At 53.3% G+C, this 15,209-nt stretch overlaps 1 protein-coding gene across 2 annotated transcripts in view; it reads left to right on the forward strand.

The window, feature by feature from the left end:
• CYTH4 (cytohesin 4) overlaps positions 1-14,105 on the forward strand; it is a 29,959-nt gene extending 15,854 nt beyond the window's left edge. For both annotated transcript variants that reach the window (XM_027825084.3, XM_043542940.1), the window contains 6 exons: positions 1,256-1,404; positions 5,697-5,808; positions 6,160-6,236; positions 6,627-6,698; positions 12,217-12,371; positions 12,923-14,105. In XM_027825084.3, coding sequence (XP_027680885.1) covers positions 1,256-1,404; positions 5,697-5,808; positions 6,160-6,236; positions 6,627-6,698; positions 12,217-12,371; positions 12,923-12,995 — 638 coding nt within the window. In that variant the 3' untranslated portion in view covers positions 12,996-14,105. The remainder of the gene's footprint in view (positions 1-1,255; positions 1,405-5,696; positions 5,809-6,159; positions 6,237-6,626; positions 6,699-12,216; positions 12,372-12,922) is intronic.
• The last annotated feature ends 1,104 nt before the right edge of the window (positions 14,106-15,209 follow it).

Here is a 15,209-nt window from a genome sequence, read left to right on the forward strand (position 1 = left end):
TGACAAAGCCCTGGCTGGAATGATTTAGTCGGGGATCAGTCCTGCTTTGAGCAGGGGGTTGGACTAGATGACCTCCTGAGGTCTCTTCCAACCCTAATCTTCTATGATTCTGTGATCTAGCTCTAGTTTGTAGTCTCTTACCTACAAAAGGAGTTGCCTCTTGTTGCCTTGATTTCCCGTTTCCTCCCCTGTTATGTCTGATCTCTTCTTCCTTCTTTCCCCTGGCCAATCGCCTCTCCTCCTCCTTCTTGCCACTCTCCTTCCTTTCCCCTCATGCCACACTCCATCATCACTGTCCCTCTTCAGGCAGTTGGCTCCAGAAGCCTTGCCAGCACCCGACAGCTTAGGATAGTGGCTCCTCGCCATCTGACAGCAGCAGTGCTGTTGGTGATCTGCACTCAGGTAGCTGAGCCATTATAAAGCCAGCCCAATCCATCCTGTCCCAGCAGCGAAAAAGCCGGTCACCACCATCAGGCTTGTGTCTTCGGCCCACAGCTCCACATCCTGGAATGATCGGCCCAGGCCACCCCTCTGTCAGTGTATTCCTAGCACCCACCGGTCATGCTGCACGTTCCAGCATTTCATACTGTGTCCCAGCGACTGTGTCCTCCCACCGCGACGCTGTCCTAAATCAGCATCTGTGCTGCAGGTCAGACAGTGGTTCTCAACCGATTTACCATTGTGGGCTGCATCCAATACTATCTGTGTGGCCCCGAGGATGTCACATGGCCCACAGCTGTGTGCTGATTGGGCCGCAAGCGGCCCATGGGCCACAGATTGAGAACCACTGGTGATCATGATGGTCCTTTCTGACCTTAAAGTCTATGAGCATCGACAGCCACCTGTGCTAAATCAGTGTTTTCACGTAATGGCGCAAGGTTAAGGAGGCAAATAAATGTCACACCCTCCACCTGGGATTTGTGTCCCCTCCACACGCACGATGCGGGCCCTTGACAGGCCCCGTGTGCCAGCCATCAGACCCCAGTGGGGTGAGCAGCCTCTCCCTGCTTTCCGAGGGCTCCAAGTCCTTAGTACTGGAGACCAAAGGATCAGGCAATCCAAGGGCCATTAGCAGAGCCCAGGCAAAGGGAGACAGCCTCCTCCTGCTGCAGGAGGAACCTTGCTAGAGCCCCAGTGGGAACGGTGAAGCCTCCCCTCAGAACCCCAGGGGCACGGTTCCCCCTGCAGGGGTGTCTGGAGTGGTGATGCTGCCGGGCACCCACACAGCCCTGGGCGCTCTCTCGCTCGCCGGCAGATACGTGCTATGTACTCTCCTTCTCCGTCATCATGCTGAACACCAGCCTGCACAACCCCAACGTGAAGGACAAGCCCCCCTTCGAGAGGTTTGTGGCCATGAACCGAGGCATCAACAATGGAGGGGACCTGCCTGAAGAGCTCCTGCGGGTAAGTGCTCCTGCCTGCTCACCTGGCTTGCTGCCGGGTACTGAGCTGGGAGAAATACCCAACCCAGCCAAAGGCATCATCAATACCTCTCCCTGGGGCATCGTGCTGATTTCTGGGTGGCCCCTTCCTGGAGCATCCATGGTCCCCATGAGTGGGAGAGTCCATATATTCCTCCTTCCTCAGTGGTTCTGAAAGTGCAAGGAGACAAGGGCCTGCTAGGCCTAAGGTGCGTCACCCCACAGGGTTCACAGGTGTCTGTTTTTTTACCGGAACTCCTGGTAGAAAAGGGACCCTAGTGGCTCTGGTCAGCACTGCTGACCAGGTTGTTAAAAGTCCGATTGGTGGCACAGCGAGACTAAGGCAGACTCCCTGCCTTCTGTGGCTCCCCGCGGCTCCCAGAAGTAGCGGTATGTCCCCCAACCCCAGCTCCTTGGCGCAGGGGCAGCCAAGGGGCTCTGCACACTGCCCCTGCCCCAAGCACCAGCTCCACAGCTCCCATTGGCCGGGAATTACGCAGCCAGTGGGATCTGCGGGGGCAGCACCAGCGGACATGGCAAAGCACAAAGCTGCCTGGCCATGCCTTCATTTAGGAACCATAGCGGGCACATGCCACTGCTTCCAGGAGCTGCCTGAGCTAAGTTCCACCTGGAGCCTACTCCCCTCATCCACCCCATGCCCTGCCCCCTTGCCCCAGTCTTGATCCCCCTCCCACCCTCTGAACCCCTCGATCCCAGCCTGAAGCACCCTCCTGCACCCCAAATCCTTCATCCCTTGCCCCACACCAGAGCCTGTACCCCCAGCCAGAGCCCTCACCCCCCCACCCCAATGCCCTGCCCCAGCCCAGAGCCCCCTACCGCACCCTGAACCCCTCATTTCTGGCCCCACCCCGGAACTCACATCCCCAGCCCAGAGCCAGTACCCTCTCCCATACCCCAACCCCTTGCCTCAGCCCGGAGCCCCCTCCCATACTCTGAGTCCGAACCCCTCGGTTCCATCCCCAGCATGGAGCCCTCTCCTGCACTCCAAACCCCTCATCCCCGGCCCCACCCCAGAGCCCGCACCCACAGCCAGTGCCCTCACCCCCTCCCACTCCCCAACCCCCTGAGCCAGCCCGTGAAAATGAGCAAGTGAGTGAGGGTGGGGAGAGCGAGCAACGGGGGGGCGGGAATGGAGTGAGCGGGGGCAGGGTCTCAGAGGAGGGGTGGGGCAGTGGTGGGGCAAGGGTGTTGAGTTTTGTGCGAGTAGAAAGTTGGCAACCCTAGTCACCCAGCTGCTGAGGAAGGAGGAATAAGTGGACTCTCCCATGCGGGGGGACCAGGGGTGCTCCAGGAGGGGGGTATAGGTGTCTGGAAGATGAGAGAATGTGCTGTGGTGGGGGGACAGGGAAGGTGCATTGGAGAGAGCCTGCCAATGTGGCCTTGCTGGCCAGGGTGTGCTGCAGGGCAGGAGAGTGTGGGGCATGTGTGTGTATGTGACAGAGAGAGAGAGAGCAAATCTGCGAGGGTCACGTGCGCATGTGTGAGTGTGGTTAGCGGTGGGTGTGTCTGTCGGGGATGTGTCGTGGTGCGTGTCTGCGAGTGTGTATCCGTGTGTGGGCATGCCTGCCTTTGTAGGGCTGGGACTTTCAATGGGCCTAATGGAGCGAGGCACCCAACGCACAATAACTTGCCAAAAGAGCTGGGCACCTGACTCCCTTAGCCCCAGCCTTTGTCTGTAAGCTGTTCAGGGCATGGTGTGTGTACACAGCCCGGTGCATCTGGGGGATGATGATGATGATGATGATGATGACGATGATGTCATTGTGGGCCAAATTATGAACCCCATACTCACACTGAGTAGCACCCAGGAACATCCCCATTGACTCCCAGGGACGACTCACGGAGTAAGGTGCTGAAGGGAATAGGGGTCTCAGACCCTGGCTCTGCGATGCCATGTGTCTTTGCTGAGGGGCATTTGCTCAAGGAAGGACTCTGGCGTCTCTTTCTGCACACGTCGTGCCATTTGTAGCTCAGGTTTCTCTGATCCCGAATGGCCTTGTGCCCCTGGCCCAGCCTCAGAAAGCCCCAAGGGATTTATTTTACATGGTGAATTCCTGCATTGCCCAGGGGCCATTCTCCCTCTCGCTAGGCCTCCCTCTTCTGAGGACCTTGGTGGCACCCCCTGCAGGTTCACCCTCTGGCTCCCTTGGCAGCATCAGTACCCAGACGGGGACCCATACTTACAAGAGGGCATCGTTAGGCTTGGGCAAGGAAGAGCCTTAATGGCCAGGTTTCCAAAAGAGCAGAGCAGCACCCCGTGGTCCTTGTTCAGGGGCCTAAATGGGGGCAGAAAGTCTGGCCCTAGGAGACCAAATGCTGTGTGCGTACCCTGCTTTTCCCATGCAATTCCCAGAGCTGTGGAGACCAGCCACCACATGGCTGAGTCTCAGGGAAGGCAGCATGACAGCTCCTCCCTTCTCACACGATACCCCGGGGGTGGGGGTGGGGGGGGTGGAAGGTTTAGCGACTCCTGCTCAGGTTTAGCCTGTGGAGAGGGGCCCTGCACAGTGCCGCGATTGTGACTCTTTCTTGGGGTGCCCAGAACTCTAAACCACTGTGTTACCCCCCTATCTGTCCACCTCACCAACAAACTCCTCCAGACTCTGCCAGGCTCAGCCTGGCCTTGCTGGTAACACGCAGTGAACCCGTTCCCAAGCCCCCAGGAAAAGTGTTCCTCTGGAGCAACTAGCCCCGGCCCTGGATGCCCACTGAAATGCCAAGTTTGCTGCTGCCTGCAAAGAGATAGAATCCACACCAGCCAGCTGCGGACACTCTTCACCTTAATACGCAGCACTGAGCTGGTCTGCAGGAAAACCAAGCCTAAGTATCTGAACAGAGAACAGAGATTGACGAGATCCTAAGAAGAGGGAAAGATGGTTACAAACAAAACAAAAAGCTCACGTTTTTCTAGTGACTCAAACTTAACCTTAGCAAGCAGCGATCTTCGCCTAAACAGCTGTCACATCTCCCATCAAGCTATCAGCATCCCCAGCCCCTCGGGCAGGAGGACCCACTGTTCACAGGGTCAGAGCGCGCTTCCCCCTTTGTTCCCTAAGGAATGAATAATGAAGGAGGCTCCTTGCTTCTTTTTATAGTCCAGAAAACCTTTGAAATGTATTCTCTGAAAAGTAACCCCAAGGCTCCTCTCCTCAGCTGCTTGTTCTTTGGGGTGCAGGCCACAAGCCCGCTCCCCATCCTCTGGTCAATTTGCTTTCTCAGTTGGCTCACTCACTTTGGAGGCAAATGTACTTTCCTTGGCCTTTGCTTGTGATGAAGCCATGCTGTTGTCTCAGAGCTTGATCCATGCTGACAGGTGAAGCCACATTCCTTTCTCCAAGGCAGGCTTGCTTATCAACTGCCTCCACAAAATATTGTAAGAACGTATTGCCAGCACGCATACACAACTCTTTATACACAACCCGTACATACATCACAGAGTGATCTTCTTGACCAGCATGGCACCAGTTTTCATATGATACCTTACAAGACAGTGTTTGGCTCAATAGTCTCACAGTCATGTGTTGGGTGTAGTGAGTTTGTCAGGCCTGCTGGGATTTATTATTTATACATAACCATGCACCCTTTCCAGGTTGGCATCAGGGGCCTTGTACAGGCCACAGTGATGATTTGGCATCCAGAACCCTGTATACTGCTCACGACACCCACCCACCCCAGCAGCAGCCCTGGCTTTGTTTAGCACCCCTCCGCCCCACTCCTCCCTCAGTGTGAAGGGCTCAGCTTTCTGGCGTCATGTCACTTCTTGACAGTTGTTTGGAGGAAATTGCAGGAACTTTTTACTCAGAACTTAGCATAATAAATGATGTCAAACCCCAGTAGCACAGTGTCATCCCCGCACAGGACGAGAAACTGGAATCCCCCTCCCACAGCTGGGCAATGCACTGGGGCGTGCCTGGTAGGTCACACGTGTGTGTGTGTCTGCTTCTAATTGCTACTCTTTGCGCTTGTGTGTCTGTGCAAAATAGAATGCTGGCCGCATAAGCATACGTGTACGTGTGTGTGTGTGTACCCACACCTGATTGCTCACTTACAGGTGTGTGTACACACATTGAGTGTGTGTGGCACAGGAATGTTGAACGAACACATACCACTCCCATTTTGTCCCTGTGAGATAAGCATTAAGGGGTACCACGTAGCCAGCAACCCCTGTCCATCCATACGTAGGGAATGTCAGTGAGCTAAGTCAGGTCACCCTATGCCAGCTTTTTTATTTCTCTCCCTCTTTCTGTGGGACAGAATCTGTTCGAGAGCATCAAGAACGAGCCATTTTCCATCCCGGAGGACGATGGGAATGACCTCACGCACACTTTCTTCAACCCCAGTCGCGAGGGCTGGCTCCTTAAACTGGGTACAAATCGCCTCCTTGTGCAGCTCTCCCCCATGAGCGTCACCCCAAGGGTTTCCTACGCATCCATGTGGAGGTCTGCAGCAGCCGCCCTTCCTTCTGCTGCCGCGGGTTGAGCCTGACCCCTGGGGTTCAGACCTCCTGGCTGTTCTCTAGCCAGCCCACGCCTGCACCTCCCAAAGCCAGTCTGCTCAGAAGGGTGCTGCCCCTCCCCCCAGTTCTGAGCTGTGCCAGCTCCCGGGGTGCGTTCAGCATGGGGCGGAGGGTCTATCCCGGGGCACTAATCTTCAGGGGGTGATTGCAGTGAGCGGGGGCTGTCAGGGACTGACACGCTTGGAATCTTGCTGCCCTTAGGAGGCCGGGTGAAGACCTGGAAGCGCCGTTGGTTCATTCTGACTGACAACTGCCTGTACTACTTTGAATATACCACGGTAAGGCTGCACTCCAGCCAAGCAGATCTCTCCAAGGGGGGCTGTATTTTCCAGGGGTATTGAGGGATGGGGATACCCCCCACCCTGTCATCCCTGGACTGCGGTCAGACTGAGTCCCCCCATTCCCACCCCCCAGCCCAGGCTATGACCCACAGCTGCCATTCCAGACTGATTAGAATCAACTACCTGGTACTTTCTGTCAGGCAGAACTCTGGCCAGCTATAGCCATGGGCACCTAGCGCCCCTTTGATTTGCCAGTGTGTTTCCGTTGGGGGCCTGCTTTGCCATAATGCTCTGGGGTGCATGCCAGGGCAACGGGGAGAAACACGTCACTGGGCTGGGTGCTGGGAGCATGTCAGACCCTCATACCTGCTTCTCATTGGCTTCCAGGATAAAGAACCTCTGGGGATCATCCCCCTGGAGAATCTATCGGTTCGGAAGGTGGACGACCCCAAAAAGCCAGTAAGTCTCCACCATTTGGTACCGCAACAAGCATGTGTCATCAGAGACGCTAGCCGGTTTATCTCCTCCTGCCCTCTTCAGTGGCATTGTCCCAGGCAGCGCTCTGCTGTCTTGGAAGGCAGAGTGTCTGAACATTTTCCCCAGGAATTGAAATTGGAGGTGGGGGGAGGGTGAAATTTACAGCAGGGGGCGGTCAGGGCCGATGAGGGGTGAGACCATGAGGGTGAAGGTGGACTGTATGGCACCATAGTAAAAACTGAAAAATGTTTCATGACCATTTTATTAGACTTTAAAATCATCACACAAATTAAAGTTGGCTACTCAACTTTATGAAGCACTACATCTACATCCTTCTTGGTTTCTTGTTATAATTTTGCACGACTCTGTTAATGAACTTCTTGAATGCAATGCGTTCATCTTTGGTGGCTTCTCATGTGTCCGATACTTCCATTCCTTCAATTGATATGCTCATTAGTTCATTCACATGATCAGGCAGAAGGCGACTTCTTTCAAAACACAAAATTCTATTCAATGATGAAAAAGAACGCTCAGCTGTAGCTGTTGTGACTGGGAGTAGCAAGAGATGAATTCCTACTTCTTTCAGCCCAGGAAACATAGCACAAAGATCGGGTCGAGCCACTAGTGATGATAAAAAAGAAGTTGAAGTCAAATCTTCATTCACTCGTCGTGTGATATTCCACTCTGTGTTCAAATTCTCTGTGTTCAAATGAGCCCATGGCAGCCCCATTGCTGGTAGTGCCTCACTCCACTCAACTGTCGGTGTTTTATAAGACAGGGATCTGTAAAAGCTACGTAGAGGTTGAGTAGAATCTAGAAGTTGCTGTTGTAGATTTTTAAGAATCAAGTCTGTGTACTTTTTCAGTTGTCTTAACAAACACTTCTTGTCCTCTTCACTTAAGGATTCAATATAAATGTCTTCATTAGTCAACTTCTGGACTGAAGTCTTTGCTTCTTCCAGTACTTTTTCAATGGATAGCTCTCTGATTGATCCAAATGTAGCTTCTACTGCTGGACAAAGATCTACTACTCTTGTAGCAGATGCCTGGATGGCATTGTTTAATGACCCAAGTGGTTTCAACAGTAGACTTACAAATGAGAGAATGGCAATAGTCTACTCTGAACATAGTAGCAAAAGTAATCCAACAGCCTCACTACTTAGATCTGTCCCATCTTGATAGATACTTTCCAAAGCCAGTAATAATGGCTGGAGTAATTTTAAGACAACAGCCAAGGATCGCTCATGAGAAAGCCAGAGGGTTTTCCCAGGTTGGAGTAATTTGAACTTCAGTCCCAGTGTATCTTCTGTATTTTCCAAGATATTCAGTCTTTTTGGGCTCTTGCTGAAAAAAGACTATAATGAAGACATTAAATTTATAGCTTTTTAAATGTCTTTTGAAGAGTCTGCAGCTCATACTAGCGCTAGTTGGACTAGCTGGCCTCTGCAGTGTGTATAGGAGAGACTGGGGTTACACTTTTCTCTGAGCAAAGCTTGTGCTCCACCATGTCTTCCAGAGAAGTTTGCAGCTCCATCAAATGCACAAGCAGCCATCTGTTTGGGGTCCCATTGACAAGCATTTAACTCTTCTAAGATGTGGGTTGTCACAGATGCAGCCAATGTGTCTTCTATAACTTGAACATCTAGAAATGCATCTACTGGCCTACCACTGACATCAAGATAATGTACACAATAACTTAGTACTTGATGGCCATTTGCATTTGTGCATTCATCAGCCATGTATGCACATTTTTTGAATGCGGTGAGAGAGTTCTTCACTTTTTCAACTGTTGAGTCTTTCATTGTTGCACCACATGCATCTAGCCAGTCAGTTGAGTTTCTTGCAGAAAGATAGTGAGAGCATTTGCTGGTCTTGTTTGGAACCAGTGTTCAACTTCAGGATGAAGAAGTGACAGTGCACTTAACATTGGCCTCCAGTTTGTGGTGTGTGGTATCTCTTGCTTAAATAGAAAGTATGATGCCACGGCCATGTTTGTTTGCATGAACTATGTTGTGTCTCCAACATGCTTAACAGCCTCATTAACACTCACCGGTGTTGTCCTTGGTCAGTGGAGACTCAGAGTTCAGAGGTGCTTTCCTATGAGTTCACCTTCCAGGTGGGGGGCAAAAAGGCACCTTGCTCGTTCCTCCAGCTGCTCACTGTCTGCTCTGGCCACTGTTGTTCTTTGTGCCACCGTTCAGTCCATTGCTCTGTTGCCAATGGCCCTGCGCTGTCACCTTCTGCTGCCACCTGCCACTGTGACCTCTGCGAGTTGGTCTCTTGAGGTTCCACCCAGCTCTCGGTGATTTCAGCTAAGCTTGCAGTGGGGGAACCTCACTGCTGGTGCAGACTGGGCCGTCTCTTCCACAGAAACACTGTCCCACAGCAGGTCTAAGCACTTAGACGTGATTATCAGTGATTTTAGCTGTAGTGGTCACTTAACAAAACAAAGACTATCTCTGGAGCCTAATCAGCTCTGTCTTTAAACAGTGGAGAGGGGCAAGTCTAATAGTACTTGTGACTCAGGCAAACCATCAAGCAAATCACTTGTCCCCACCCTCTCTCTCGATGTCCCTCAATCAGCACAGGCTAAGTGCAGTTCTACTGCCCTTTACTCCTACAATAAGAATAACAACATTTCATTACACCTCCCCCCCCCACCCCCGCATTCAAGTGATTTGTAACCCAGCCCCAGCCAAAGTCTATTACTTGGGCAACACAGCTCTGTTTGCTGGATACTTAGGTAGATTAGGTGTGAATGTAAATACAATCTGGTCCTGAAGCCTTTCCCCCCGCCACTCCGCAGCTCATCACTGGCTGTCAGGGAGAGCTCATTTAGACTTTGCTTACAAAGCATATTTTGAAATTATTAGGTTGGCCAACATCACCGAAATGAATGCACTGACATGGTCATAAACAGCTGTACAAGGAAGCTAGTTTATGTTTCAAATCTATTAGACATTTTCAGATACACATATTTTATCATACACGGTATATGCTTTTAAAGTGTGTATTAATGTTTCAATTTCCATTCAAATGTCCAAACAATCACTAAAGTGGCAACCCTGCATGTAACTAATTCACAAAACTGGGATGTGTGGGGGGATGGTGTGGTGATGATGTGGGGGGATGGTGATAAATTCAGGGGGGGTAAACACCCCCATGGGGGGGGTGTAGGGAAATCCCGCCCCGGGAGCCAACCCCAGGCAGACTCTCTTTAAAGCTCCACGTGAGTGCAGGTGAGAAACACGGGCTCAACAGCTGCAGAGACCAAGCCCCGTCTTTACCTCCAAGACAGGGGCAGGCCCAGCATGGGCAGCGGCAGGATAAACTTCCCAAGCACCTTAGCCCTGCTGATGTGCTTCAGGTCTGTCTAGGACGGGCTGCCACTACTGGTGAGAGGGGGAGTTCAGTCCCCATAGCCTGCTCAGTGCTTGGCCTCTCTGCTGAGGTTGTCAGCGCGGTTGCAGTTCTAGTCTTCGTTTCACCGCTATAGACCAGCAGTAACCCATGGAAGTCAATGGCCCTTTACTCGGCTTACGCTGGTGGAAAATCAGTCTCAAGCTCAGTACGTTTGAGATGCCTATGGGCAGTCCTGTCCCTCTCTACAGCAGCTGCTGGTACGCTGGAGCAGGGGCTGGAACAAGACCTGATCGCTCAAGGCACAGGGGTCTTGACTTCAGGCCAGGGACATTATGGTTCTGTTAGAGCTGGGTGGAAAAATTCCCGTGACGTTTTTCATGGGAATTTGCCAACTAGTTGAAATTGAACCATTCTGTGGCGATGGTTCAATTTGGACAGAGTGCCTCCAGAAACCAGGCAGCTTTCGAAACCTGCCTGGCCATCCTGCCAGCTCACCCACCCAGCCCCTCTCCAGCTCACTGTCTATGAGTTGGGGACCCTGGGCTTTCCCTTTCTGGGACACTGCTGAAATGTTTGGGTTTTGTTCTGAGTTTGAATGGAACCAGATTTTGAAATATTGCAATCCTCCACAAAACGAAACCACCTTTCTCTGCCCGGCTCTGGATTTGGTGCCTTCATCAGGAGTTTGTGCCACACCACAGCGTGCTACTCTGGAGGAAGTGTATAAACTGGCCAGCGACAAGTTTAGGCTTGAAATTTGACGAAGGTTTCGTACCATCAGAGGAGTGATGTTCTGGAACAGCCTTCCAAGGGGAGCAGTGGGGGCAAAAAACCTAACTGGCTTCAAGACTGAGCTTGATAAATTTAGGGGGATGGGGGGGATGGTGTGACAGGACTGCCTACAATGGCAGATCTGCGACTGCTAGCAGCAAATATCTCCAACGGCTGGTGATGGGACACTAATGGGGAGGGCTCTGAGCTACTACAATGGATTCTTTCTAGGGTGTCTGCCTGGTGGGCCTTGCCCACATGCTCAGTGTCCAACTGATCTCCATATTTGGGGTCAGGAAGGAATTTTTCCTTGGATCAGATTGGCAGAGACCTTGGGGATTTTTTTGCCTTCCCCTACAGCAGGGGTCCCCAATGCGGTGCCTGCAGGCGCAATGGCGCCCACCAGGGCAGTTGTGTGCGCCTGCAGGGCACCGCACTGCCGAAATGCCACTGACAAGCGCGGCGGCGGGAGAACCGCCTGCTGAAATGCCGCCAAGAAGCATTGCCTTTCCTTGGCCGCATTTTGGCGGCAATGCTTCTTGCCGCTGCTGCTTCTCGGCGGCGGGGTGTCTGGTGCCCGCCACAGTCTTCTGGGAATAGGAGTATGCTATTCCCACAGAAAGGTTGGGGACCACTGCCCTACAGCATGGGGCACAGGTCACTTGCAGGTTTAAACTAGTGTAAATGGTGGATTCTCTGTAACTTGAAGTCTCTAAAGCATGATTTGGGGACTCCAGTTACTCAGCCAGTGGTTAGGGGGTCTATCACAGGAGTGGGTGGGCGAGGTTCTGTGGCCTGCGATGTGCAGGAGGTCAGCTTAGACGATCCTGATAGTCCCTTCTGGCCTTAAAGTCTAGGAGTAAGAAATAGCGCTGGGCTGTTAGAGAGGCTCCCCAGGAAAGCTTACCTCAACCTGCCCTCCTTTCTGTCTGTCCCTTGTGCAGAGCCAGTGTTAGTTGCAGTATGGCAGGCGATGCTGTACTGTTAGAGGTGCCCAAAAACTGTTAGGCAACGTTCCCGTATGACCGTCTCTGGTAGGGTGCATGCGGTGCAGCACAAACCACCGGGTGTTTTCCAGACTCTCGGCCATCGTTCTCACTCTCTGTAAAACATGGTCGGTGGCCACGGTGGCGCAGGCATCACTGAGTGCAGAGTGGGGCAGTTTTTACTTGTGACGCCTCTGAGCTACTGGAATCTAACTCAACAATGCTGAGATCCCTGGAGCATGACAGGCAAAGTCCTGGCCCCAGTTCAGGAACAGACGAGCCCACTGCCACCTCTGCAAACTCCCTTAGCATGCCCTCCCAAAGCTGGGCCCCTGGAACAATGGACTTACTGCCTGACCCCCTCCATGTCTCTCCCTGCAGAACTGCTTCGAGCTCTTCAATCCCAACTGCAAGGGGCAGAAGATCAAAGCCTGCAAGACAGATGGGGATGGGAAGGTGGTAGAAGGCAAGCACCAGTCCTACAAGATCTCGGCAGCCACAATGGAGGAGCGCGACCTGTGGATTGAGGCGATACGGTAAGGGGACAGGCCCTGCAGGAGACGAGAGGGCTCCCTCAGGCAGGGTGAAATGGGGTGGAGTGAGCTCAGGCCGGGGAGACATGGCACTAGCAGAGGCCAGAGCTACCTGTGGTGCGCCGGTGGGCAGAGAGGTGAATGGCTACGCTGTGCCAGCATGCAGAGCTGGAGGCCTCACCTTGCCTCTGGGGGGCACTTGGGCAGCAGCTCTTTTACATGCAAGTGAGCAGAGGGGCATAGGCCCCCAGGGAGATAAACGTTCACACTTGAGCACCTGTGGGCGTCCCTGACCTCCTCGCCTCTCCACACCTATGGCTCCAATGGATTAGCCATCTAGGGCCTGGAGGCCCTTGCCGTGAACCTTCAGGCTCCTCCTCTGGCCTGCAAAGCCTGACGACACTAGTTGGAGGCGCCGGGTGCTGCTGAGGGGCCTGCAGATCCCCTGTTCTGGGGAGGGAGGGGGTCCATTGTTTACAGGTTCAGAGAGACCCTTGTAGTTTTCCTTGTCATTTCCCAGCCCTGAATCTCTCTCTCGTTCCTCCTCTATCCAGGACCAGCATCACCCAGGATCCCTTCTATGACCTGGTCTCAGCCCGTAAGAAAAAGATCGCCAGCAAAAACTGAGCCAGCTGCCAGCCCGCTCGTTGCTGACCAGATGATCTTTAATCACTGGGCCATCTCCTCCCCTACTGGGCTCTACCAGCGAAGGACGCTCGGGGACCAGCACCTTCTCCTACCTCCTGATGGGCCAGAAGATGACTGACAGGCTGGCAAGCCCCATTTTGCTTCTCCCTTTCCAATCCGGGAGTTCAAATCTGAAGGGGAGTAGGTTGATGCAGATGTGGATCTGGAGGCCGGGGCTATGGGCACAGCCTCTCCCGCCCTTGAACTGACAGAGGCTCTACGACAAGACATAGCCTTATGTACACCTCACGCTGGCCTCCTCACGTTGGACAGGCTGCAGGGGTCTCCAGCTCCCAGCCTTGGCCAGGACAGTCCTGCAGAAGTCTGGTTTCTCAGACTCCCTCCCCAGCCACTGAGCTGGGCAGCAGGCCTGAGGGCTCTTCTGGGGGAATCCCAAGAAGGTTTCCTCCCCCCCAGGATTGTCCAAGCCCGCAGCAGACTTCAAGAGCCAGCTGCATCTCTTCTACGCAAGTAAAAACCTGAGAAGTGAGAGGCCTGTGACCACGGAGAGGTTGTCACTGGGGTTCAGAACCCCTGTGTGAAAGAACCCAAGGGACGTGACCCCATGCACTGGGGAGCCCTCTCTGTACCCTGCCATTCCAGGTTCCTCCACACTGTGCCCCTGAAGACAGCAGTAATAGTTTGGAGTCCCCAATGTGTATATATGTGTACATTGATAATGGGTTGCAGGAAGGAAGCCAAGGGGGCTTGGTGGGGACAAGTAAAAATGGTGCACTTTGCTTTGCTCTTCTACCTCCCTAGTCTCTCGAACTCAGAGTCTGGCAAACAGGTCTCTGTGAAGGGCCGAGGCTCTGGAGAGAAGCCTTCAGGGTCTTCTCCCAGCCTGCAGCGCTCCCAGGGTTCGCTCAGCTGCACCGTTTCAGGGGGGCAGATCTCTGCATCCCAGCTGCCCCCAGCCAGAAGCAGGGAGAGCAGGAATGCCCAGCACATACAGTGCCCTGGTGTTTTCAACTCTGGTCTCTTGTGTAAAAAACCCAAAAAGCCGCAGGGTGGAATGATCATTAAAAGGTAAGAATTGCACAGACGATACCAAAGGATGTCACGTTGCCTTCTCTAGTAAGCTGCACACCCAGGGTGATGATTCAGCACAGTATCGGGACACAGAAAGGCACTGAGCAGCTGGATCCAGGCGGGAGGGGGTGTGTGAGCATCGTAACAGGCCAGGGGAGAAGTGGCAGGGAGCCATGGAAGACCATGATGCCCACTGGGAGAAGTCCCCACAAGCCAAGGGGTGGTAGGTAGGAGGGGAATTGCAGGTTAGACTCATACACGCTCCCCAACCTGTAGTTTGCAGGGTCCCTGTGTCTCTTCCTCTCTCCTACCATCCCCGTTTTCTATAACCTCTCCCTGGCTCCTTTCTGTGCCCTCCTTCCTCCCCCTTTCCTCCTGCAGGGGGCTCTGTCCACCAGGAAATCTGCAGCAAACCCAGCACAGCCAGATTAGTTATTTTGCCGATGCACCAGGGATGGGGAATTAATTTCAAGAGGCAGGGACTGTATCTCGGAGTCGAAGCACGTGCTCACCCACGAGAAGGAACGTGATGGTTTTTGTCTGGTCTCTTTTATTAATGTCTCTAGGATTGAAAGTCTGAGTCGCTCATCTGTAGGGGCTCCAGCGTGGGGAAGGCTGGATCATGGGGGGCAGGAGTGGGGTTGGAGGGAGGGGCTTAGAATCTTGCCTCAGCTGGCAACTTCTCCAAAAATCCACTGTGAATTTTAAAAGATGCCACCGGCTTCCCGGCCTTGCCCAGAAGCAGAGATTCTGGGGATCATTTTCAGTCCTTGTGCCCCAGTACCTGCCATATTCCACTCCAGGGGCCATAGGGCTCCAGTTCAGGTTCTGCCCCTCCTCCCTGGGGCATGGGCCCAGCTCCATTCCAGGGGCACAGAAATCTAGTGCAGGGCTCTTATCTCAGACCTGGCTTGGTTAGCTCCTGCAGTTCCACTTGTGCTCCAGAGCTAGTTCTCTCCAGAGCAGGATTTGGGGGGGGGGGCGGGAGGGGAGAAGGGCAATGGGTGGGTAACATGAAGTGGCAGTGGGGCAGGCAGTTATTCAACTCATCCAGCGAGACAGGAATGGAGGTAGTGGGTTTCCCTTCTCCAGGGGGTTGAGGAGGGGAGGACAGGGGGCAGA

Source organism: Chelonia mydas, chromosome 1 (assembly GCF_015237465.2).
Source record: "Chelonia mydas isolate rCheMyd1 chromosome 1, rCheMyd1.pri.v2, whole genome shotgun sequence".
Lineage (NCBI taxonomy): Eukaryota > Metazoa > Chordata > Testudines > Cheloniidae > Chelonia > Chelonia mydas.